Below are 24,144 nucleotides of genomic sequence, written 5' to 3' on the forward strand. Positions count from 1 at the left end.
GTCAGTAAATGTGGGATTTTAGAAGGAAAGGGGCGCTTCCCTCTATGCTATAAAGAACCCCATTGCTCTGTCTTTATCTGAGCCCTGTGTGGTTTTTAACTCTAGTCATCAAAATTAAAATTCAAAGGTCAAGAGAGAGCAGAAATGATGAAAAATAATGAGGTTACGACTTCTTGCATTTAATGGTCTACGATGTTATTAATAAACAGATCACAAACATTTTTTTGCACATGTAATTTTTAAGCTGTCAGTGTCCCTTAAAAAGCTACAACTTCAGGGGCTGAAACTGTGCTACTGCTTACTAAAACACCACATTTTAAGTCAGTGTATCTAGACAGAAGCAGAGAGGAACTATGGGGTAGGGGTCGGGGGGTAAAGGGGGAAGAGAAGGAGAGAGGGGAAAGTGCCAAAAGAAAATTTCTGAAAAATCAGTCTTAGAACCGCCATATCCTAACTCTCTTTTCCTGCCTCATTTAGGATTTGGAAAAAGTGACAACAGTGACGATTTTGGAAAGCACACGCTAATCTCCCTCTTTTGTCTCAAAGCAGCTAGTCGTTTAGGAGAAAGCGACCAAACACAAGAAAACGGAGGTACAAGCTACCCTTATTCATCCCGGCCCACTAAACATTTTATAATGAGCATTAATTTATTCTTAGCATTAACTTCCTGAGGTTTTTTTTGCTCTATTGGCAGAGAAAGAGAGGCAATCAATCATTTATTTGCTTCCCCTGCAGACCCACAATTAAACAAAGAACCCCTCAATCCCAAGAGCGGACCTTGTCATTAACCTGAAAACTAGAGTCTAATAACAAGCAGCTACACAATCACAGGGTGTGTGGAAAGCCACAAAACCAGGGAGGGTGGGGGAAGAGAGAAGGAGTCACCCACACAACATGTTATTGTTTTATCCTTCCCAACATCCAAAAATATCATATTTAGGGAAAAAAAGAGCGATCCAGGCCATTAAAAAAAATATAACTGGTGTCTCTTTACAAACAGCAGCTGAACAACTTGTACATTAACACACAATGGGCAGCACATCCACCTTGAAGGATAGATGACAAAATTAAATCAAAGGATAAAAAAAATATAACACTGAACAGGGAAGGAGAAAAGGTTAAAATAAATGGTTAGGCCGATCCGGTTTCTCCCGAAAAATATCCATGAAAAGTCAAAATGAAAACAAAACGGACTTTCTTTTTTTCTTTTCTCTTTAGCGGCGGCTCAATTTAGATCGCAGCACCGCAGAGTTCGCGAGCGAGGACGGTGGTGGGCGGCCTTACCTTCTTTCTGACTGCCGGCCGCGCTCTGCTGTTGCAACAAACTCTGGCTGTAGAGCGTGGGCAGGGCGGCTGCCGCGTACTGCTGGATTCCTGAGTAGGCTTGGGTGAGGGCATCCATCGTGCCGGCCGTGCCGTTCGTCAGGCCTGTGGCGCCAAGTCCTCCGTTCAGAGCCGCCATACCTGAGAGCATTTGAGCAACTTTACAAAAAACCCAACAATAGAGAAGAGAAATTGCACTTGTTCATTAGTGCTTTCCATAGGAAGTCGGAGCATCATTTGACACAAGGACATGGAAGGCAAGGGCATGCAAGCTGGCACGTCACCAAAATGAACCGAAGACACAGACCCGCCGGAAGTACCACAGTTACAAAGAACGAGTTACAGTTACACCGAACAACAATGACGACATCAACAACGAGAACAAAAATTAAGCCCCGTAGCTTTGGTTAAAAGTCAACTGGGAACTTAAGTTGGACATCTGGATCTTATTCACATGCAATTTGCTCCTGGCAAGAACACTTCGTCTCGGAGACACCACTCTCTCTCCTCGTGACTCTACTTGTGTTTAATGGCAGAAGCCACTCCTTATAGTGAAATCATTCACACACAGCTCTTGGCAGCGGGAGACTGAGATGGAAGTGGAAGAACTGGCGATGGATGAGACCAAGCCTTAAGCCCTGAATCTGTCTAATGGCTGCTCCATGACAGAACATTTGTACTGCGCGTATTTCCTTATTTGCTCAATTTCAGTTGTATTTATTAAGTGCTTACTGTGTGCACAGCACTGTACTGAGTGCTTAGGAGAGTACAATTCAATAACAGACACATCCCCTTCCCACAATGAGCTCAAAGTCTAGAGGGGGAAACAGACATTAATATACATAAATAAATACAGAAATATACATAGGTGCTGTGGGGCTAGGAGGGAGGATGAATAAAGGGAGCAAGTCAGGGTGATGCAGAAGGGAGCAGGGGAAGAGGAGAGGAGGTCTCAGTCAGGGAAGGCTTCCTGGAGGACATATGCCTTCATTAAGGCTTTGACGTGGGGTAAAACAATTATCTGTCTGATATAAGGAGGTAGGCCAGTGAATGGTGGCCTTGGTATGGCCTTCCTTGTGCAACTGGGCCAGCAGAGCTGGTTTGGAGAGGGGTAGGAAGAAGGAGACAAAGGGGGAACAAATCACTGTTAGAGAAAGGGTATTAAAATCCATCTGGGATGTATACGAGCTAGAAAGTTGAAGCTGTAGCTGTGCGCGCGCATGCACACACACACACACACACACATACATATATATATATCTCCATTTGCTTAAAGTTATAGGGATCCCTGTTACAACATCCTGCTTTGAGTGTTCTTTTGCAATATAGCTCTATGGAATTTTAATACACCAGTATTTCTTAAAGAGCACTTTCATTTTAAGGTAACACTTTACTTTTGTAGTCCAGACTCACATGCCTCCCTCCTTTCAGGCTTCTCTTTCCCTCAACCTCTAAAGTTTTTTGACTGACTTGAACAGAGATGTGAAAGCCCTTGTCAGCAGCTGTTTGTTCTTTATTTAGCGAATGCTAATGATCTATAGTATGTAAGAACAGGTGCCTTTTTGCTGAATAAGATAAGAAGGATAAAACTGTGAAAATAAAATATTTACAAATGTTCACAAAGACATTTAATTCACAATCTCTTATTATTAGTATATATTTACATTTGACATTTGATTATGGGATTGACTTTATTAGGTTCTGTACCATTGTTTTTAAATGTATCGGTACTGTTTAGGTCAATTGCATGAAAGCACTTTACTTCCTTCAGCAACTCCTTTTTCCACGTAACCATTTGAGTGCTGACAGAGGAGTCTATATTCCAGGTAGACACGGTATCACATTATTCTGATCATTGGTCAAAAGTATGCCAAGTCAACCAAGATGTCCTGGGCTGCAGGAAACTGAATCACACCATAGGCTGACTGGGGTGAAATGGGTGTCGGCTAGCATATGTTTCTTTTTTTTTGCTTTTCATTCTGATGCTCTCTAACCCCATAGTGTTTGCTGAGTCTGGCAAAAGTCTATGAATTCTGTCTTGAAACCTGCTTTGACACTGTTAACTTTTAAACCAATTCAGGACATGGAAGTGAGTGTATCACTGCCTTCAGACCCCTGGATTAGTAAATCCCAGTCACTGGGAGGGATTTGGAAAGAAAATGCTTTAGAGACTGGGGCTACTGTTCGGCGATATTAAAGGTGAAGAAGCTTGTTGGGGAGAAAAAACTCCACATGGACTGTCCTGTGGTCAATTAGCAACCTTAGCAATCAGCGCTTAGAACAGTGCTTTGCACATAGTAAGCATTTAATAAATGCCATTAAAAACCCCCAAAAAGAACCTGGGGTAAGGAGATTTGATAATTAAGTTCTGTACCTGCTATTACTTGCTCTTTCACCACTGTCCTCTTGATAATACTGTTTATCATCCCCAGGAAGTGAGGGAGGGAACAAATTTCCTATTTAGTTCATTCAATCTCTTTCTTATCTTGCTAACTGCATCTCTTTTCACAAAGAGAGGATATTCAGGAACCCAAACCTAAAGAGCTGACTCTTGGCTGAAACCTGGGAAAAAAAATCACAGGATCTCAGAATGTGTTCTTTCTCTCTCTCACTCTCTTCCTCCCCACCTCCCCACAAGGGAATGCAGTGGCCACTGTCCCTTCCCCACACTCCCAGAGCTTGGTCCTGTCCCATCCAGCTCCAATGGGAATCTCCAAGGTCTGGAGTAGCTCCATGCTACCTCTTCTCCAGTGCACTCTGGGAGTCCCAAACTGGTTCCAGCCTAGCTCTGGGACCTCTCTATGATGGATCCTGGATCACCTCAGTCGTCTTAAGCTAAAGTAAACCAATTTCCTAGGATCACTCTAAAATAGATCCAAACTTATAGTCTGGGTTAGAACCACCTAGTCCCGCTCCAATTTGCACTGAACCCCTGAGATGAAGGCAGAACCAACAGGCCTCTCTGGGCATGGGGAGGTGAGGGGCTGAGTCTCTTTGCCCTGCCTGACTGCAGTGTGGGGAGGACCTTAAACCCTCAGGATAATACCTAAAGCAAAGACCAGGGAGGGACTGATAATAATAATAATAATTGTGGCATTTGTTAAGTGCTTACCATGAGCCAGGCACGGTTCTAAGAGCTGGGGTGGATACAAGGAAATTAAGTTGGACACAGTCCCTTGTCCCACATGAGGTTCACAATCTTTATCCCCATTTTACAGATGAGGTACCTGAGGCACGGAGAAGTTAAGTGACTTGTCCAAGGTCACACAGCAGGCACATGACAGAGCCGGCATTAGAACCCAGATCCTTCTGACTCCCAGTCCTGTGCTCTATCCTCTAGACCACGCTGAGTTGAGTGGGGAAGGGAAGTTAAAATAGGATGAAAAGACACTCCAGTAGAGCTTGGTGAGCAAGGAGAAATCTGGCCTGAAACTTGCGAATTATTTCCGCTTACGCAATTCTTTGGAGTATTTGGAGCTGAGCTTTTATCATTTCTTTCATGCCCACACTTGGGGTTTGGCCACTGCGAGCTGAAGATAAATGCTCCCAAAAAGATATATCATCTCATCCTCCACTATACAGCAGCTAAGTGATGAAATAATTTCCCAACACCAGAGCCAAGTATTACGATAACATGTTATCTTGATTAGTCATCAGTCTGCCAGTTATACATTTTGGGGGGTTAGCTCACTCTACTGTGGCATAGCCTTTCTTGTAGTTTGCAGTCCTGCAAATCACTCCTGCAGGAGATGAAACAGAAAAGGAAACGAAGCAGCGGCAATAGCCGCTGCCCCAGGCTCTTTCCCCCTACACTGTGGAGTTGACTCGCCTTGTTAAATGTACTTATGCTTTCAGCAGAATGATCCTATATCCCATTTTCGACCAAGATGCCTTTCCTCGTCTGCTGTTTTCCTTAGACTCATTTCCAGGGAAACGAATGCCCCCGTCCCCCCACAACATGAAAGGCTCAAGGAAGGGCTAGGCCTCAGACTAAGGCAGGTGGGGCTGGACCGAAGGTTTCACTCATCAAACTTAACTGACCTCTTCCACCTCACCTACCTCCCATCTCTGGGACTGCACCCCACAACTCGGTGGTTTTGAGGGCTCTGATAGAAATACTTGTCCCTCTCCTCCCTGCATTTACACCCAGTTCTTCTCAACCTCTGGTTCGTCCTCCAGCAAAACCTCATGTTAAAAATCAATACCTGCACTGTAGTGTACTCACCCTTCCTCTGCCTCACTACGAGAGCCCAATCAGGCTCATGCTGTCAGAATCACATTCCCTAGTTCCACTCTAGCCAAAACCCCTGTCAAAAATGTGTGTTATGCCAGAAAAGCGTACAAATGGAGAGAGCACATAAATAGAAATGCGCAGATAAGAGTGCACATATCTCTTTATAGTTCTAACATACAGATGAAAATAATTTACAAGAGTGATAAGGCAGCACAGTATATGAGCAAAAAGCCCTTTCCCTGGATCTCTTGTCTATTATCCATTAGTGCATATGACTGCTTAGTGCAGTAATTCTGGACATGGACATAATTCCATTCAGCATACACACATACGTACATACACACAAACACACTCTCCCCCCTCCCCTCCCTCACATGTATTTAAATAAGAACAGCATTTCAACTTCTTTGGAAAAAGGAATCCTATAAAACGGAAACTCATAAGCCGATATATTTAAATCCATCCAGAGAGTAACGTACAGATTCTTGGATGGACACGTTTGACAAGATTACGATGTCTAAATTAAGAACCCGTTTATACAGCTTCTTCAAGTTCTTTGCTCCCTCAGCTTCCACAGCACTTATGTATAGATCTGTAAATTGTGTATTATAATTTATTAATTTATGTTAATGTTTGTGTCCCTCTCTAGACCGTATGTTCAATGTGGGTGGAGAATGTGTCTACCAACTCTGTTTTATTGTACTCCCCCAAGTGCTTAGTTCAGTGCTATACACACAGTAAGTGCTTAATCAATCAATTGTATTTATTGAGCACTTGTGTGCAAGGCACTGTACTAAGCGCTTGGGAGTGGACAGTATAACAGAGTTGGTAGATGCGTTCCTCGCGCACAATAAGCTTACGGTCTAGAGGACTGTAAATAAGTACCATTGATTTATGAATCGATTCTGCTCTTTCTCCCTGCAGGTGCTGCCCTATTCATTCATTCATTCAATCATATTTATTGAGTGCTTACTGTGTGCAGAACACTGTACTAAGCGCTTGGAAAGTACAATTCCACAATCGACATCACTGATCTTGCTCCTCTTCTCCCTCAGAAGGACAAAGTGGGAGGGAACAATGGTAACCCTCACCCTGGCTAGTTTTTCCTAGAGATGGGAACCATAGACTGAAAAGTGTGGTTTGGGATTAACTACACATTACCCTGGTCCCTCTTCACCCCAGTGAATTTAGTTTGCTAAACTCAAGAAGAACTAAAGTCAACCTCCATCCCCTGGCAGGAAGTGCTCTTTGGCAGGAATGAGGAGGAGCAAGGGTGTGGCTGAGTCTGTGGCTTGGCAGGAGCTAAAGCCATTCAGGTAATCGTTTATTGGGGATATTATTGGGGAGGACTGTTCTACCTATGAGATACAGAGTTCTCTCCATCCCAGGAATTGTGAAACTTGGAGCAAACACCCAGTGTCACTCGCTCGCTGGGAGTGCCGACAGTGCCTCCCTGATACAAACTGTCAAATCAGAAGGGTTGGCTTCTCCTTTCATGCATACTTGACTCAGTGCCCACAAACAATACATCAGCTCACATGATAGAAAGCGGGAGCATTTGAAATCGGACACGGTCTTTCTCATCTTCCCTCAGGCTCCAGGGACCCTTTAGATTGCCATGTTTGTAATGGCAGAGACTTTAAGTCGGTGCCCTTGCCAGAAGCAACACCTGCTCGACATGAGGCCCCATGCACTAGCTGACCACGGTTTCCTGTCCAACCCCAACCCAGTCCCTCGTGACCACAGGAGGAATTCACAACAAAACAACGTGACCAGGCCAAGAGCCAGATGACACTGACGGAAGGACACCATGCAGAGCAATCCAAGTGAGCACATGCTGCTGAGGAAGACATCCTTTTCGGCTGGCCCATAGGCTTACGGCTACCCCGGAGCCTTGGGGAAGGGGGCACGAGGATCGGCTGAAGATCACGGAGAGGCTGAAACTAGAGCAGCTGGACAAATGGAATGACTGAAGCTTCAGTGCCAGGGCAGGCGGAGACGCGGTGCCCACTGAGAGAACCTGACCCTCTGGAAGCAAAGGCTCCACAGGGTATGGCTGCTAGGAGTGACGGAAAAGGCGAGAGAAGCCCACCCCGTGACCCCTGGCAAAAAAACAATTCATCTTTGAAAATGGGTCTTCCCTGACAACCAATTTGACAGTCCATTCAGCACCTCTCGGATTGAATTTACCAATCCTAAACTACTCTAGTGGGGCAGCGGGAGGAGGAAGGAGGAAAGCAAAGGATTGATTTTAATTTCCAGACAAAGTTATGTCCATCTCCTTTCCCATTAATCTATGCTCCAGTGACTCTTTGGCCTACTTTTGCTAAAAGTTAACATCTGAATACCATAAGTACCCTGGCCTGCTTATTATGTCTGTGTTTGAATTTAGATAGATCTATATGAATGCAACATTAAAACACACTTTAAATTCTTAATACCTCACTTTTAAGAGTATAATGTTCCCATGGCATAAGGCCACCCACATTAAGTTGACTTGCTTGCCTGGGTGCTTTGATGATGATAAAAATAATTAATCATAATAATTATGGTACTTGTTAAGCACTTACAATAATAATAATAATGGTACTTGTTAAGCACTTACTATGTGCCAAGCACCGTTCTAAGCACTGGGTTATATACCAGTTCCTGTCCCATGTGAGGCTCACACTACTAATCCCCATTTTACAGATGAGGTAACTGAGGCACAGAGTAGTTAAGCTATTTACCCAAGGTCACACAGCAGATGTGGCAGAGCCGGGATTAGAACCCAAGTCCTTCTGAATCCCAGGCCTGTGCTCTATCCACTAAGCCATGCAGCTTCCTCTCTCTCTAACACTCCTTCCTTACCAAAACACGATTATTTTCCCTCCTAATCCCCTGGGTCACCTTGGGAAGCACAGATACCCTTTTGGTGTAGGTGTGTCCCCACGTGTATTTACCAGAGATTAGGAAACACGGGGAGCCAGGGAAGCCCTTAGCTCACTCCTGATGCTTCTCCTTGTCTATTCCGATCCAGCTCTCCCTGGCGTTTAATGGTTATCTGTTATCAAGCACTTGATACAGTGCTCCGCACACAGTAAGCACTCAATAAATACCACCGATTGATTAAGGCTGATAATTTTCCAAAGGGGGCTGCTGGAAAAGGCTGTCCACCTGAGCAATAAATACTCACTGTTTACGGTACCTGCTAGTGCATTAATATTATTCAGTCCAACAGTAGCTCCCGCCAATCCTTGGAGAGTCCCCAGAGAGGTCAAGGAATTCATGGCCGCCCCAGCAGTGGAATTGGGAGTTGAAGCAGCCACTGGAAGGGAAAAGAAGAGGAGGGTAAAATATGAAAATAAACTGAATTGGAAAAGAACCTGACAGACATCAAGATCAAGTGGGATCCTTAATTTTTCCCTGTCCGACAGCCATGCTGTAGGTTTCAGAGGCAGAAGACTGAATTTGTGGTAATTCAGCCGTTCGAGTTTGGGGCTAAAAATCAGCCCCACACCGCACTGCTTGTACTGAGCCTATTAAAATGCTAATTGATGGTCAGTGCAGAAACCTCTTTCCAGCACCGAAAAATTCATTAACTCAATCCTCTGCTTAGGAGTGACAGATCAGTCAACCAAAGGTCAAACTGGGCCTCTCTCTCCTGGCCTTACAGCATAGTTAGGCTAGGTGATTCCATTGTCCACATGGTGCAAATTAACAAACTTGCAGTCAAAGGAAAGAGAAAAACAGGAGAGCTGAAAGCCTGTCAAATCAGGTTAAAAAAAAGTTACTTGCCATGGGAGCTGGGAAAAGTCCCTGGTAGTCCTGTTGGGAAGCTCATGAATTCCCCCCTTCTGCCCTTTATCCTCTCTGCTTCCTAACGGTTCCCATTCATGTATTGATTCAATCGTATTTATTGAGTGCTTACTGTGTGTGGAGCACTGCACTAAGCACTTGGGCTGGCCATGCTAGCTCCTTGAGCTGGGCAGAGTGGTTTGTTGAGGATATTCTCAATCTTGGCTTAGAGTTCTGTGGCTTAGTCACGAGCAGCAGAACTGCCTAAGGGGCAAAGTCAGGTACCTAACTGCTCTCCCCACTTTCAAAGCCCTTCTGAAATCACACCTCCTCCGGGAGGCTTTCCCTGGAGTATCTCTAATCTTCCCTGTTTATATCTACCCTGCTGCCTGTTCAATATTTCTGTCCCAAACTCACAACGGCCTGTAGCACTTTTGTACATATTTTACACATCTTATTATTTAAACACTAACTCATATGCCCAATTCTCTTTTCCTTCTTCCTCCTACCTATAATTTACTGTCTGTCTTCTCCACCCCTGGACTGAAAGCTCTTTGAAGGCAGGGATCATGTCCATCAATTTGGCTATGGTCTCCCAAGTACTATGCAAAACCCTTGGGAGAGTACAGTACACTTAGAGCTAGTAAAATGTAAACCCTGCCTTCACGATTTGCACATAATAAGTGCTCAGTAAATACTTTTTGAATGAATGATTGATCTATCAATTGACTGGTTCTGAATGCTCTCTCCATGACAACAGCTCTCTCCCTCTTCTCCACTGGCAACCATGGTGGATCATGCCCAAGGGGGGCCCTGTTTGTTGGTAGAAAAGGGTGATTAAAAGTGCCTTCAAGAGGAATCTTAAACTCTCCATTGCTACCAAATGGTAGGCCCTAGTTTCTTTTTGAATACTAGGGAATGGCAGCTTGGAAGGAGTAATTTATTCCTGACCGACAAGCACAAGGGTGTTCCTCAGGACACCAATGACTCCAGGAGTTCCATCTGTCTTTGGCAGGAAGGATGTGCCGATGAGGCAACGTAAAGATGACTTGACATCAGCTGTGAAAATTCAACCTCAGCCACTTCAGTTGGAACACAGAGCCCTGTTCCCCTTCCTCGGGGAGGATTATTAAATTGGGAAGACCCTCATCAGCCTTTCAGCATATCGCCACTCCTTAGATTTCAGGCTCCTGGCTGGGGTAGAGGATGTCTGGGCTTTAATCACTTTTTCCCCAGCGGCAGAAGGAATCACATCCCCATCACCTTGGGTGTTGAGTGCCTATCTGAGACATTCCAAGTATAGCGAAATGTAGCGAAGGAATGGGGCAGGCTGGGAGCAGCCCCACTGTACAGATGAGACATTCGAGACTATGGGAGGTTAAGTGACCTGCCTTAACGGACTCCATTTTCTGATCCCGCCTCAAAACCGTAGATAGAGGTAAAGGAAGAATGGAGATTTCCCTCAAAGGCCACCCTTTAAGGGTCAAGCAGGAGAAGACCCGCAGACTGGTTTCTCACATGAGAGAGGCAACTTATTTCTCAACCTGCAGACAAGAAGCTCCCTGGTGTGCCTCAGTGTGGATTCACTAAATTGCACAAGACCATAAAGAGCAGGAATCGCTTATTTAAATAATGAATCAATGACAATTAAATGCAGCAGACAAATTACCGTGTGTGTGTGTGTGTGTGTGTGTGTGTGTGTGTGTGAACTACAGCCAGTTATCTTACAACACAAAGACAACAAAACATCCGGCAAACTTCAGCCCTCATAATGCACAGCAGGATGCTCTTGCCTAGGGGACCACAGTAATCCTGGCTCTGGGCACAGACGGAATTCACTTGCATAAAGTGGAGTCTGGGAGCAGCACTGAAGTCGTGAACCATAAATATCCCTACCCCCTCAGGTGCGCAGCTTTATTAAGCTTTAAATTAGTTCAGCGCTATTGAAGACTCCAGCCTGTTCTAGGTCAGGGGCATCTCATAAACCATGGGCATCTGCCCGTCCGGCGGGCATTAACAGAGGATGCTCTGGCCAAACAGAGCACTAGAATGAACGAGTGGGGTTGGTGAGGCTCTGACTAGTTAACTCAGCGCATTCCTTTCTTTCTGGCATAAAAATACTCTGGGACATGCACATACTTTGTGCCGAGCACTGTAGTAAACACTTGGGAGAGTACAGTATTACAATATAGACATGTTCCCTGACCACAATAGCTTATAGTCTGCTTCTGAGACTGCAAACACATTCCCTTTTTCCTGCCAGCCGTGGTGGTGGTGGTGGGGGGCGGTGGGAGTGGGGAGCCTGGGGCTGGAGAATGGATGAGGGTAGGGTAATTCCCTGGTCAATATAAGAGAATAGGACCCTCCACCACAGCAGAAAGCTCAACATGTTAAACAGCCAGTTATTCTCTTAAAATGAATCATCCGGGATTTTTTTTTCCAGTTAAAACAATGGGATGCCTAAAAAGTCTTAAGAGATATTGAAGAATGGATTTCTTATAGGAAGCTGTGGAGTAGATGTCAAATACACTCCTACTCGCAGCAAACACTTCTTTTTGCTTTGCCATTCATTAAATTCTTCCCCAAGGGTACAGTCAAGTCAGAGGCTTCTTTCTGCTTGGCTCTACTTTCCTTTAGAAAGCTCGGGAAACTGCATGATGGAGACAGAGGAGGTTTTTTTTTTCTGAAGCCTTCCTCATAAATGTTAATCATCAGTGTAGAAAAAATAGGTTGGGACACAGTTCACAAGGAAGGAAGCCATGTCTTTTTTTTTTTTTAATGCTGAATGACAGCCTAAAAGTTGTTTACTGACCAACACTGTTGATGTTTTCACAGGAAATGAGGCACAACAGAAACTTTCTGGAGAGGAAATGGAGTTCACAAAATGGCAACCAACAAGTCAAGCTTCTCACACTCCTTCCTAATTGTTTGAGGTAACGGGGAAAGGTGTGTGTAGGAAATCCCCAAAACTTCATTTTAACTCCTAGTGTTAGCTCCTACCCTATTCAAAACTTTTTCTGGAGATTCTAGCAAGAACCTCCCCCCTTTTCTGCCTATCCTGAGAGGAGGTACTAATGAGCAGCAAAATGGCTGAAGGCAGACAGCAGGAGGGAGGAAAGAATAACTCTAAGGGGAGTTGCTGCATGCGGTACATACTTGGCACACCCAGAACTAAATCTGTGCCTGAAAGAAAACGTTCCCCTGTGTTTCCTTCGCCTCCCAAAATGATTTGGGGAGGAAAAGATATGAAATTTAGGAGGAAACAGTGAAAATATAGTGCCATCTCTAAAACAATAAGCACAAACAGATCATAATTAAAAAAAAACCCAGTAATGCTGATTTTAATTTATGTTTTAGTGTGCCACTGATTCTTTATACCATATTGAAATAGTTGGACCCAGGCGATTTTCAAAGTAGAACACAAAGGAGACAGTTTCCTAAAATATGCTGTTCTAATGGGAACCTCCTGTATCGATTCATTCTTTAGAAAACTGTCAGGCTTGAATATCCACCGACAAGGTATGGTTATTTTTGTGTCACCCGGAAGCCAAAGTATAGATAGCACAGTGGGGGTGCATTGGTCTATAACAAAATGTCACTGTGACAAGCTTGAACTGCTGATTGGAGAAATATGTATTGGATTGGACTGAATTCAGAAAAGAAGTGGCTTTTAAGAATTTCTCTTCGAACACTGGGTCACTTTACCAACTGAGCCGTCTTAAGCGCTCTAGAGTTGTTTGTGTTTCAATGGTAGCTTTCTCACTACAAAAGCTTTAGCAAATGCAGTCTTGTGGCTATTGCTCTGAATAGATTCAAAATCCCAAAATCCTTTGCTAGGAGGAAACCGGGATGGGCTTCACAGATCCACTTCCCACACTCTATAAGAACAAGACAGTCCAGGGCCAGTTGTCTTAAAAGACTGTAATAATTCCAATGTTGCCACAGAAAATAGATTTGGAACAAACTTGCAACTTGCCCCATTTTTTGTGTGTGTTATGTCCATCTGCCCTTCCATGGAAAATGTAGCACTAAAAGGAGGTACAAATCAATATTCTTCACTTCTTTCCTGGCATAAATTTAATCACTTGACTGGTTGGGTGGCTAGACGTAAGGCTTATCTCAAGCCATTTAACTCTCACTTTAAAAAAAGATGTAAGACATGAAGTTAGTGGAGTAAATATGACTTCTGTTACATTAACCATAACATTTCCTATAATGTAAGTTTCTCACTGTTACCTACGGTGACAATTTAAAATTCTCAGGGATCAATACAGTTTTTTGAGGTGGTTACAAGGTAATTTTTATTGAAATTTTCTGTTTTTTTGTTGAGCCCACTGTTGGGTAGGGACTGTCTCTATATGTTGCCAACTTGTACTTCACAAGCGCTTAGTACAGTGCTCTGCACACAGTAAGTGCTCAATAAATACGATTGATTGATTGATTGATTCTGAGATACAACTGCATATATGAAATGTTCTATGTATAATTACTTCATGTCCACATTCTGGTTCTTAGTGACTCCCTCACAGTGATGAAATCTTACCAGCTGCACGTCGATTTTTGAATATAAAGGCAACTTTAGCAGTGCCTCTATATAGCTATGTCTCTAGCTGTATCATTTTAGCTAAAGACATTCACACCTCCTCTTTGTGAGGAACATGTGAGAGGTTTGAATTGCACTAAAAGCCATCCAATTTTCATTCTGTAAAGTCAAAAAACAGAAAAGAACTGAAATTAAGCTCTTGACTTGGCAAGTGTGACAAGGGAATTTTATGAAAATTTCCCTTCAGTTAATGAAGCAACTTCTGCACCTATAAAAGCTTTCTAATAATAATAATAATTAATAATAATAAGAAGAATTGTGGTATTAGTTAAGCACTTACTATGTGTCAAGCACTGTATTGAGGATTGGGGCACATACAAGATAATCAGGTCTCACATGGGGCTCACAGTCTAAGTAGGAAGGATAACAGGTACTGAATTCCCATTTTGCAGATGAGGGAACTGAAGCACACAGAAATGACTTGTCTCGGTTCACACAGCAGACAAGTGGCAAAGCTGGGATTAGAACCCAGGTTCTCTGACTCAGACCTGTGCTCTTTGCACTAGGGCTTGCGGCTTCTCATATAGACTAGGCCACCTGGTCAAATCTAAGCATAAGCTACCCTGTAAGAACTTTGGTTTGCTTTTTATTTTTTTTTAAACAAGCAACCATAAAGTTTAATATTTATGAGTGAATTAAATGGGGAAAAAAATAAAGCAATCCTATAAGTAACAAATAAACAAGAAATGTTCTTGCCTCTGGAAACAAGTCTACTTTCACCCACAGCTCTTAAAACACTTCCCCAAAATGAACTCACTAATAATCTGATACGGCATGAACTAGGGAGGAGATAAGAGTGGTTATCTTTCCTAAAGCAGGAGCTTCACCGACAACTGTCGCTTTATAAGAAAGGTACAGGCTGGCTCCTCATAAAACTGTTTTAAAAATGGGAAAGAAAAACTGACTGAAGAATTAATTAGCTAAATAGGGGAGATTAAAGTAAATAAAGGAAACAATTATCATATCAAAATATAAGACAAGAAAGATGATTAAATGAGGCTTCAAAAGACCTGTGAGAAACTCATGAAAAGCACAGTATGCATTTACCTGGTTTTTATTCTTTCATGATATAATTTCCAATTTTATTCACCACTATCTGATAATTGCATGAAACAGTTACTCTAACCATGGGCAATTTAAACAATTTTAATTTTTATTTCAAGACCATGAGATAAAGGAGCCTATTTATTGCCTGAGGGGGTTTTTACAAAAATGAAAGCTTAATCTTTCATGTTTTTTTAAGCAAAGGCTGTTTAAAATCATTTATGACAATGCTGTAGGGAGACTTTTCTTGGGTATGCAAAATTGAAATTATATATTTACAATTATAGAAAATGAATAGCGTGGGAGATTGCATTGTCTCTCTTTTCTGGATGAATCTGTCTGTAGTGTAAACGGCAGGACAGAACGGCATTTAGCTGTAGAGTAATGGCCTTTAGCTACAGGATCCTCAGGGGGACAGAAAGGTTGCAATATCTCCTCTTACAAGTTCCACTGGGTCATTTCCCCATAGTTCGCCCAGTTCATTCTTTTCCCAATAAACAGCTGTGTGACCCTTGATAGCTGCCATGGCCCTGAGGGTTTCATCTGAGGTTTCCTGAACTTTGCACAGAGGGGTGGACAATGGAGACCCAGCCCATTCCCCCTGTGCTTTTCTGTCAGCCTTCCTCCCCCTCCCCATGGCCATCAAGCAGGCAATTTACTCTTTCTTAAATGCCACACTTTCAATATAAAAACAGTGACTGAAATGCCCATTTAAACGCCTTCTGCAGGGATCGTTCAAGTCCTAGTGGAAACCAGTCTTTCCAGCTATTAGAAGGTTTCGCAGAACTATTCATTCCATCACATTTACGAGAGCGACGATAAAAATCACTACTACCTATCAATCCAATTTTCAAAACAGGCTAAAGGATGGAAAATCTGGAACCCGATAAGATTAAAGCAAAGACACTTCAATTGACGATTTTGGTTTGGCTGAAAAGAATGCGGAAACACATATTCAAACTCTTTCTCCTTCCCCACCCTTTTCACTTGCACACTTTTCCTTCTTGCTTTTTCCACTTCTGCCCCAAGGTAAACACCACACGAACAGTGGCCTTCCTAGCCAGCATTCCTTTCCAACAATCCCCCCACCTGTCCATCTTGACAGGTGTGGTCATTCCATCCATTGGGTTTGTGGCAGAGTTTCTGCATCTGCCAGCCACTGGCCTTAGCCCCGGACCAGTGGTGCCTCTGGAGCCCCGGCCCTTGGCTTCCTGAGCACAGATATCCAGAGACACCTTTGGATTCGAGCGGCGAGGAGCAGCATGGCCTAATGGAAAGAGCACGAGTCTGGGAGTCAGAAGGACCTGGGTTCTAATCCCAGCTCCACCGCTTCTCTGCTGGGCAATCTTGGGCAAGTCCTTTCAATCTCTGGGCCTCAGTTACTTCATCTGTAAAATGGGGATTAAGACTGAGCCCCATGTGGGATAGGGATGGTGTCCAACCTGAATACCTTGTATTTACTCCAGTACTTAGAACAGTGCTTGGCACACATTAAGTGCTTAATAAATTCCACAATCATTAACTATTATTATTAACCCCATTGAGAAGCACCCAGAACCATTTCAAAAGCAAAGCAAGGGAAGGTAGAGACTCTACTACAAATGAATTCTCGTAAATTTGCCTATCTGTAGTTTTGTTTTCACTTACAAAGAGATCAGAGGCGAGAAAATGAATCTGAAAGTTTCCACGGGGAGGCAGCCACCCTGGGGAACTCTTCCCAGGGCCCCGGATGGGGGCTGCCTCCCTTAAACAAGTTTCAGTTGGAATGGGACTTCTTACCGGGACTTGTGAGGGCTCCCAGGGCACTACTCGTTGTGGAGAGAGGATTTGCATTGGTGGTGGTAGCTGAGGTTTGAGCGGCGGCTGCGGCAGCAGCTAATGTTGCCAGATTCTGGAGCTGCAAAGCGTTCATGCCTGCATGGGGAACAAAAAGGCAGCCTCAGCAAGAGGGTCACGGTTAAGAAATGCTCCCTTATGCACCCGGTTTCACTTGAAACCTGGGTCGGATGGTGAGTTTTGGACATTCTCTCACTCCACAGCACTGCCTGCCAAACACTGTTTAAGAACAGTTGAAATCACCTTGGCAACTTCTGCTCAGGCTATTCAGGCCTGATGCCTCCAGTGGTTCTGGCACTGCTTGAGTCACCAGAGACTTGAAATTGGCCGAAATGCCCTTCGATCTGTATCCTCTAAGCGTTTGTTAGTCAAGCCACCCTCAGCCCCACGACACTTATGAACACAGCCATAATTCATTTTAATGTCTGTCTCTTCCTTTTGACTGTACACTTCTTGTGGGCAGAGAATGCATCTACCAACTGGTGTACTGTGCTCTCCCAAGTGCTTAGCTCAGTGCTGCTTATATTGTAAGCACTTGGTAAATACCAGTAATTGACTGAAATACAGGGTTTTTTATGCTTTACATTCTGGACTGAGTGAAGAGGAGAAAGAAGTTTGACTCAGGGAATCCAGCACAAAGTAGCTAGGGCCCTCAGGCACACAACTGTGTTTCCCTGTCGCCCCACCTCAGAATCCCCAAACACCCCCCATTCTCTGGCCTGTTGTTGCTGGGGCCCAAGCCGTGAATCAACCACAGCTGCTGCTGCTGCTGCTGGTGGAACCACTGTACCTCTGGGGAGATTGTGGGTGTAGACCACATGTTTGATATTCAGAAATTCTGCCCTGCCTCAGGCCTCTGGTGCCTGACAAGGACAGAGGGGATGCTAGGGTTGATATGTACAGCGCTTGAGGTCTTTGAAAGGACTGACGGAGACAGGGCTGCGGAGGCAGAGTGACAGGGGAGAGAGCTGGGGATGTCCCCAAGGGGCGTTGTTAAGCACCCAGGAACAGCTGCAAGAGCAATGTGTTGCTCTGACAGGGCCTTGCCCCTCCGGTTCCTGCATACCCGACTTTCAATTCCTCATTTCCCCTTTTGCCCCTGCTTCCTGTTGCTTCTGGGCCAGCTCAGGGGCCTTCTCCAACACAGAATAACCTCGAAAGGGGGAGGGAGGAGGGGAGCAAGGCCATCTTCAGGTCAAATAAGTCCCAGATGGAGGTCAATTCTAGAGCTGACCCGAGGTCCTGGGGATACTTCAGGGCAAACTCAGGCTTGCCCTTGACCAGAGGAGACACAGAGTCCCTGACTTAAGAGTCAATCTAGTATTAACTGCGAACTAAGGAGATTAATTCCAGTTCTCCCTCATATTTTTTATGGTACTTGTTAAGCACTTACTATATGCCAGGCACTGTTCTAAGCGCTGGAGTAGATACAAGGTAATCAGGCTGAATACTGTCCATGTCCCACATGGGGCTCTCAGTCAATCCCCATTTTACAGCTGAGGTAACTGAGGCACAGCGAAGTTAAATGACTTGCCCAAGGCCACATAGCAGACAAGTTGGGGAGCCAGGATTAGAACCCAGGACTTTGACTCCCAGGCCTGTGATCCATCCACTAGGCCACGCTGCTTCTCTATTTCAACTGTGATCCCCATGTGTGTCCAACCTGATTATTTTGTATCTATGCCAGCATCTTAGTTCTGTGCTTAGCCTATAGTAAGTACTTAGCAAATACCACAATTACTACTATTAAGGAGATGACTGTAGGTGTCTGGAGTGGGTGAGTGTGTATGACATGGAGGTCATGGGGGTGTCTACCCCCTCTCCCACCCCATCAAGCCGGCCATGGTGCCACCAACCTGACCACACCTTTCCAAATGATGAAGACATGTGTGACCCTCTGTACCCCAGAGTGATAAGTATCAGAGAGGGGAGCAAAAAGCACCACACAGAATAGCATCTAGTCCTGGCCCTGCCAATTCCAAACCCAACTCTGCCCGAAGGACAAGATGGACTTTTGAGCTATGCTTGAGAGGATGCAATCACTGGGTCAAGAGGCTGGTGTTTCCAAGCTCTCCTGGAGAATAAGAGAATCTACAGTAAAGCCTGAACAGGATCTAGTACCAGACCTTAATATAGCATTTTAGTCCAATGAGTTTCCCCATCCTATAGCAAATGTTACTCTTCCCACTGTACGGATGAGAAAACTGAGGCATCAAGAAGTGAAGCCCATTGCATACAGCTGCCGAGTATATTAGGATTAGAATTCAGGTCTCAATTCTCAATCTAGTCCTCTCTCATCAAAGAAAGACGTGCACTCCACAGATCTGTTCCCTTTGGCCACTTGAGTCACCTGCCTTCACCTTCACTGGATGAATTTACTCAACAAATCATAACCAGCCCTTGAGCGAGATGCAAGAAGAGGAGGAAGGAATGTTGCAGGTGGAGGGGAAGACCCTGCTAGGAGGTTAAGGAAGCTCCTAGAAGGAGGCAGCTTCTCTATACCTTCTATTTTCGGATTTCCAGTAAATAGCCATGCACGATGAACGCGGGGAGAAGTGGATGGCAGCATGAGCCCCAGACAGTCATGCATGGGGGAGGGTTGTCCTTTCCTAAAATCAGGTTCTCCTGTCCGGTATCAGCGGAAACACTCCACTATCAAGGAGGCCACTCTGGTTTCTAAACTTCGCTAACCTTTTTGTTGCCTGTCGGGAAACAGCTGTGCGGTTCCCATTCTGCATTTCAATTTTTGACACCGGCTACTATCTGTGAGGTGTTTTTTCCTGTTGTGTAGACCTCTCCTAGCTGTGTGAGCCCCAAGGCCTTCTGGGGCTGGCCACATTTCAGCAAATCAGAATAATAACCTAAGGTTTGCTCATAAAACATGCACGTTTTATCATATCAATCAATCAATCGTATTTATTGAGCTCTTACTGTGTGCAGAGCACTGTACTAAGTGCTTGGGAAGTACAAGTTGGCAACATATAGAGACGGTCCCTACCCAACAGTGGGCTCACAGTCTAGATGACCCAATCATATGATCCAATACCTTCCAGTATAATTAACCAGTGCTGCCCTTCATATTAAGGAAAGTACAGTTTTAACCTCCTGCTGAGTCCTCGCATGAGACTTAAAAGAGCTAGGCTTCCTTAGCAATCTCTAAATGAATTGGTCCATATTCATCGACTTCCACTACAAATAGAGTAGCTCATCTCCCTCTCTCTTTGCCATTTAAGGTGAATCAAGTTGACTGTCCTGGGCCCCTATGCTCGGCAGAGGGTGGGAGGGGGATCCCACACTTCAGTCAACTGTGCTCCCCACCCCCTTGCCCTGCCTGAAAGCTGGAGCTGCCCTGTGACCTTGCTCCCTTATCCCCCACCTTCCCACCAGCTATTTGACCTCTCCCCTGCTATTCTTTTCCCAACCCTGGCCCCCAGCGAAAATTCAGCTGCCACCGTCTCCCTCTTCCTCTGTGCATCCTGTCTTGAGTTTATCCCACGTTTACAGTGATGTGGAGTCCTGCACAGACCAACCTAACCCAGGCTCCACCCTCTCCTGGCTGGGGAGACCCTGGAGGAATTTTCTAATTTCTTTCTCGGATGAGAATGGGGAGCCTGGGTCTCTCTTAGGAGAGAAGCAGTTTCCATAAGCTTGTCTGAGATACTTGGGCACTGGGGCACTTAACCAAATGGATTCCTGAGGAGTTAGCTTCTGAGAGAGGCTTGGAGGAGGGGGTGGGTAGGGATATATACATATATGTGTATGCGTGTGTGTGTGTGTGTGTTTCTCTCTTTGACTTGAAGAGTGAAAAGTTGGGTGACACAGGGGCTTTGGTGTGTCTTTGGTTCTGTGGGACCTTTGGCTTCCATCTCCCTTGCTAAACATTACCTTTTCTGGCTACCTGTCCCACCCACTTGTTTGAGTCACCAGCCAACAAAACTTAAGTTTTCACTCACATGCTTGGAACCGGGCCTTATTTTTTTTTTAAATGGTTTTTGTTAGGTGCTTTCCATTTGCCAGGCACTGTACTAAGTCCTAGGGTAGATATAAGCTCATCAGGTTGGAAGCAGTCCAAGTCCCACATGGGGCTCACAGTATTAATCCCCATTCTACAGCTGAGGTAACTGAGGCCCAGTAAATTAAGTGACTTGCCCAAAGTCACACAGCGGACAGGTGGAGGTGCTGGTATTAGAACACTGGTTCTTTTGACTCCCAGTCCTGTGCTCTATCCATTAGGCCGTGCTGCGTACCTCAGACTATACCTCTGCTGGAGTTTACTAGCATCTCCTCTCTCCCCATCCTCTTTTTCCTCACTACATCATCTCGTCAAAGATGCATCTGGAGTCACTGCCCCTAATGGGGTTCTTATGAATTCTGAGTGATTCCTAGACTGTACGTTCCTCCTCTAAACTGTAAGCTCCCGGTTGGCAGAGATGATATCTACCAATTCTGTTGTACTGTACTCTCCCAAGTGCTTAGTGCAGTGCTCTGCACACCATAAGAGCCCAATAAATACAACTGTTTGATTGACTGATTGGGAGAGAGAGCCCAGCCTGCTGTTTCTCTTTCATCCGGCTCCCTCTGGGAGGCCGGGGGCAGGAACACGAGGCCGGCACCCTGAGACTTGTGGAATTCCGTGCATTTCTGCATGGAAAGTTCGAATTTGGCTACAAAGCAAATGAGAGCGGGAACAATTCCTCTCCTTGTTCTCCCGCAACCGAGAAGCAGACAGCGCGTAGGCGGGGGGCTGTGGGGGACTGAGAGGGCCAGGGCTTTGTGCTCCAGTCAAATGGAAACAAGAAGAAGCAGGGAGGCAGAAAACTTTCAATCTTTTCATGCCAGGCCATCGGTGCTTGGGACCCAGGAAGAGGCCCCCTGTCAGCTCTGTCTCCCTCTATATTGTACTCTCCCAAGCATTTAGTACAGACCTCTGCACACACTAAGTGCTCAGTAAGTACAATTGACTGCCTGGCTGTTTACCAATTATTCAAAGTTTACGGGTGCTAGGGTGCCCCCCTCTGCCAGTATCAAGCACCGTGGGGCAGTCCACAAAGCTGTTCTCCCGATCCAAACAAGTGTGTCCCTTCCCCAAATCCAGACCAGGCAAGTGGTCTTGCTGAGTGTCTTCCCAAAAAGTAATCAACTCAACCAAGCTTGTTTTAGACAACCAAGAGTGTGATTTGGGCAGCGGTGCCTTATACCTCTGAGGGCAACACCCTGGAGAAGGCAGGGATGATATCTACAAGAGACACATCAGAAATCAGTTCCTCAGCGCTGAAACCTGCCCACCGCATCTGAGGGAAGAATAACTAAACAGACCCTTCCTCCCGCCATCTGGGGAGGAAATGAACCCCAGAGATAGCCTGTACCTCACCATCCAAGAGGCCATCCCAGTCCACAGCTCTTGGCAGGCCAAGAGAAGCCAGGGGGCCCAGAGGAAAGGTCAGAGGTCAACCAACCCCAACATACAGCAATAATATAAAAGAAGGCCAACGGGTCCCTTTCACTCTCGACTCCAAGGGCCAAATAAACTCCAGGAGCAAACATACATTCTTTCTGTTTCTGGCTTTGCTCTAGTTAGGATTCTCCCTTGGTGCTAATTAGCACTGCCCCTGAGGGCCCAGTATCTGAATGAAATTAGGCTGGATCTTAGATTTGGAGACAATTAAGGGACTGGAAAATTAAGAGTGAAAACAATGAGATATTGTGAACTCCTGTGTCTCTTCCACGGACTGAAATTCCTCCCCAGAGAAATACCACCGCTGCAACCGTGGTAAGTGGGAGAAGGGAAGGCAGACTCAGGCGGGTCAAAAGATATTTCTGAACTTTTTATTAAGAACATTAACAATAGCTTCTCACTAATTAATACCAATGAATTAACTCAATATTCACAATGACCTGAGAGCTGACTAATCTGTGGGATCCAAAAAGGGGAGAACCGCTCCCACACCCCACAAACAAATACCATCCAACCAGAGACACATAAGGATGCAACTGCCTCTCCCTCCGGAAGTTTCAAAGACAAACAACTGGGGCGCCTCCAGAACATCACATTAAAAAAATTCCCCAAACACCAGCCCAGAGGTCCTTTCCACCTCTGGTCAAATCATCCCACCCTGCGATCTTTACTGTCTGTGTTTAAGTATCCCTCCCCACCAACCTTTTTTGATATTTATTAAGCACTTAGTACGTGCCAAGGACTGTACTAAGCACTAATCATATTGGACACAGTCCCCGTTCCCACATGGGGCTCAGAGTCTTGATACCCATTTTACAGATGAGGTAACTGAGGCTTAGAGAAGTGACTTGCCGAACAAGGCAGCGCACAAGGCAGCGCACAAGTTGCAGGGATGGGATTAGCATCCAGATTCTTCTGACTCCCAGGACCATGCTCTATCCATTAGGCCACACTGGTTCTCTCTTTCTTTAAACGAAGGCATCAGCCCTTATTCTCTTGCAGCCTGCCTTGTTGAGAGTGGGCCATCTCTCTCTCCCTTCATGTGCCCGGTGGACAGCCCCCTCGAGGAGGGGCCTAGCTTGCCTGGATCAGAGCCACTACCATTTTGAGGAGGGTGGGGCCCTTCCCCATACACTCACAACCCTCTCCCTGGCACCTCCTTGGTTCCCACTCTCCGAGTCATACTTTCCAGATCGAAGCTTCTCACACAGACAGACACAGACACACACATTTGAAAGGGCACCAAATGGAACAAGATGTCGTCCTTGTGGGCAGCTGGGGCTGGCTGAACCAACAGTCTCTCCTAGGGGACGAAAACAACAGCTCGAAGTACCCCCGCCCCCAGGAACGGCCCACCCAGCTGAGACCCCAGGCAGCTTCAAACCTGCCTCCCGGCAGGGAAGCAAGCAACTCCATAAGAAAGAGCTGCTGCTTTTTCCCATGGGGACGGTATTATGAACCGAATTGAATAGACCTCTAGAAATCAGACTTGGCCTTTTTTTCTTAAATAATGTGAATTTTACCAGTGAGCCGATATCAGTTTGGAAAACAGTCAGGGATGCGGGGATTCACTTTCATTTTGCTACTTGGTAGACTGACCCCCTCCTCCCCCGAAAAAAAAAAGACCAACAACCCAAGGAAATCATGTACAAAACAGATGCACAGTACACTGCCTGCTTGAAACTTAAGATTTCAAAAAAATTATTTATAAGGAGAGGGGCATGAAAATTTAATTTAATGTTCACCTTAGGTAATTTCATGTCTTATTGTTCATAGCAATTACCATAAATCTGCATATCAATAAGCAAGAACAGATGTCAGTTGTTACAAGTGCTTGCCAATCAGGCCTGTTAGAAAGTGACAGATGGGTGG

General features: G+C 45.1%; 1 protein-coding gene across 16 annotated transcripts in view; it reads right to left on the reverse strand.

Annotated features, from left to right (window-relative positions):
- Positions 1-24,144, reverse strand: part of CELF2 (CUGBP Elav-like family member 2) — a 452,584-nt gene that overhangs the window by 11,975 nt on the left and 416,465 nt on the right. For 10 of the 16 annotated variants that reach the window (XM_038740993.1, XM_038741000.1, XM_038740994.1 and 7 more), the window contains 3 exons: positions 16,761-16,895; positions 8,745-8,864; positions 1,285-1,482 (listed from right to left, as the gene is read on the reverse strand). In XM_038740993.1, the coding sequence (XP_038596921.1) occupies positions 1,285-1,482; positions 8,745-8,864; positions 16,761-16,895 (453 nt within the window). Of the gene's footprint in view, positions 1-158; positions 1,097-1,284; positions 1,483-8,732; positions 8,865-16,760; positions 16,896-24,144 lie in introns of those variants that run through there. The other 6 variants (XM_038740992.1, XM_038740997.1, XM_038740999.1 and 3 more) reach the window with 3 other exon arrangements.

This window comes from Tachyglossus aculeatus (genome assembly GCF_015852505.1).
Source record: "Tachyglossus aculeatus isolate mTacAcu1 chromosome 12 unlocalized genomic scaffold, mTacAcu1.pri SUPER_6_unloc_1, whole genome shotgun sequence".
Classification (NCBI taxonomy): Eukaryota; Metazoa; Chordata; class Mammalia; order Monotremata; family Tachyglossidae; genus Tachyglossus; species Tachyglossus aculeatus.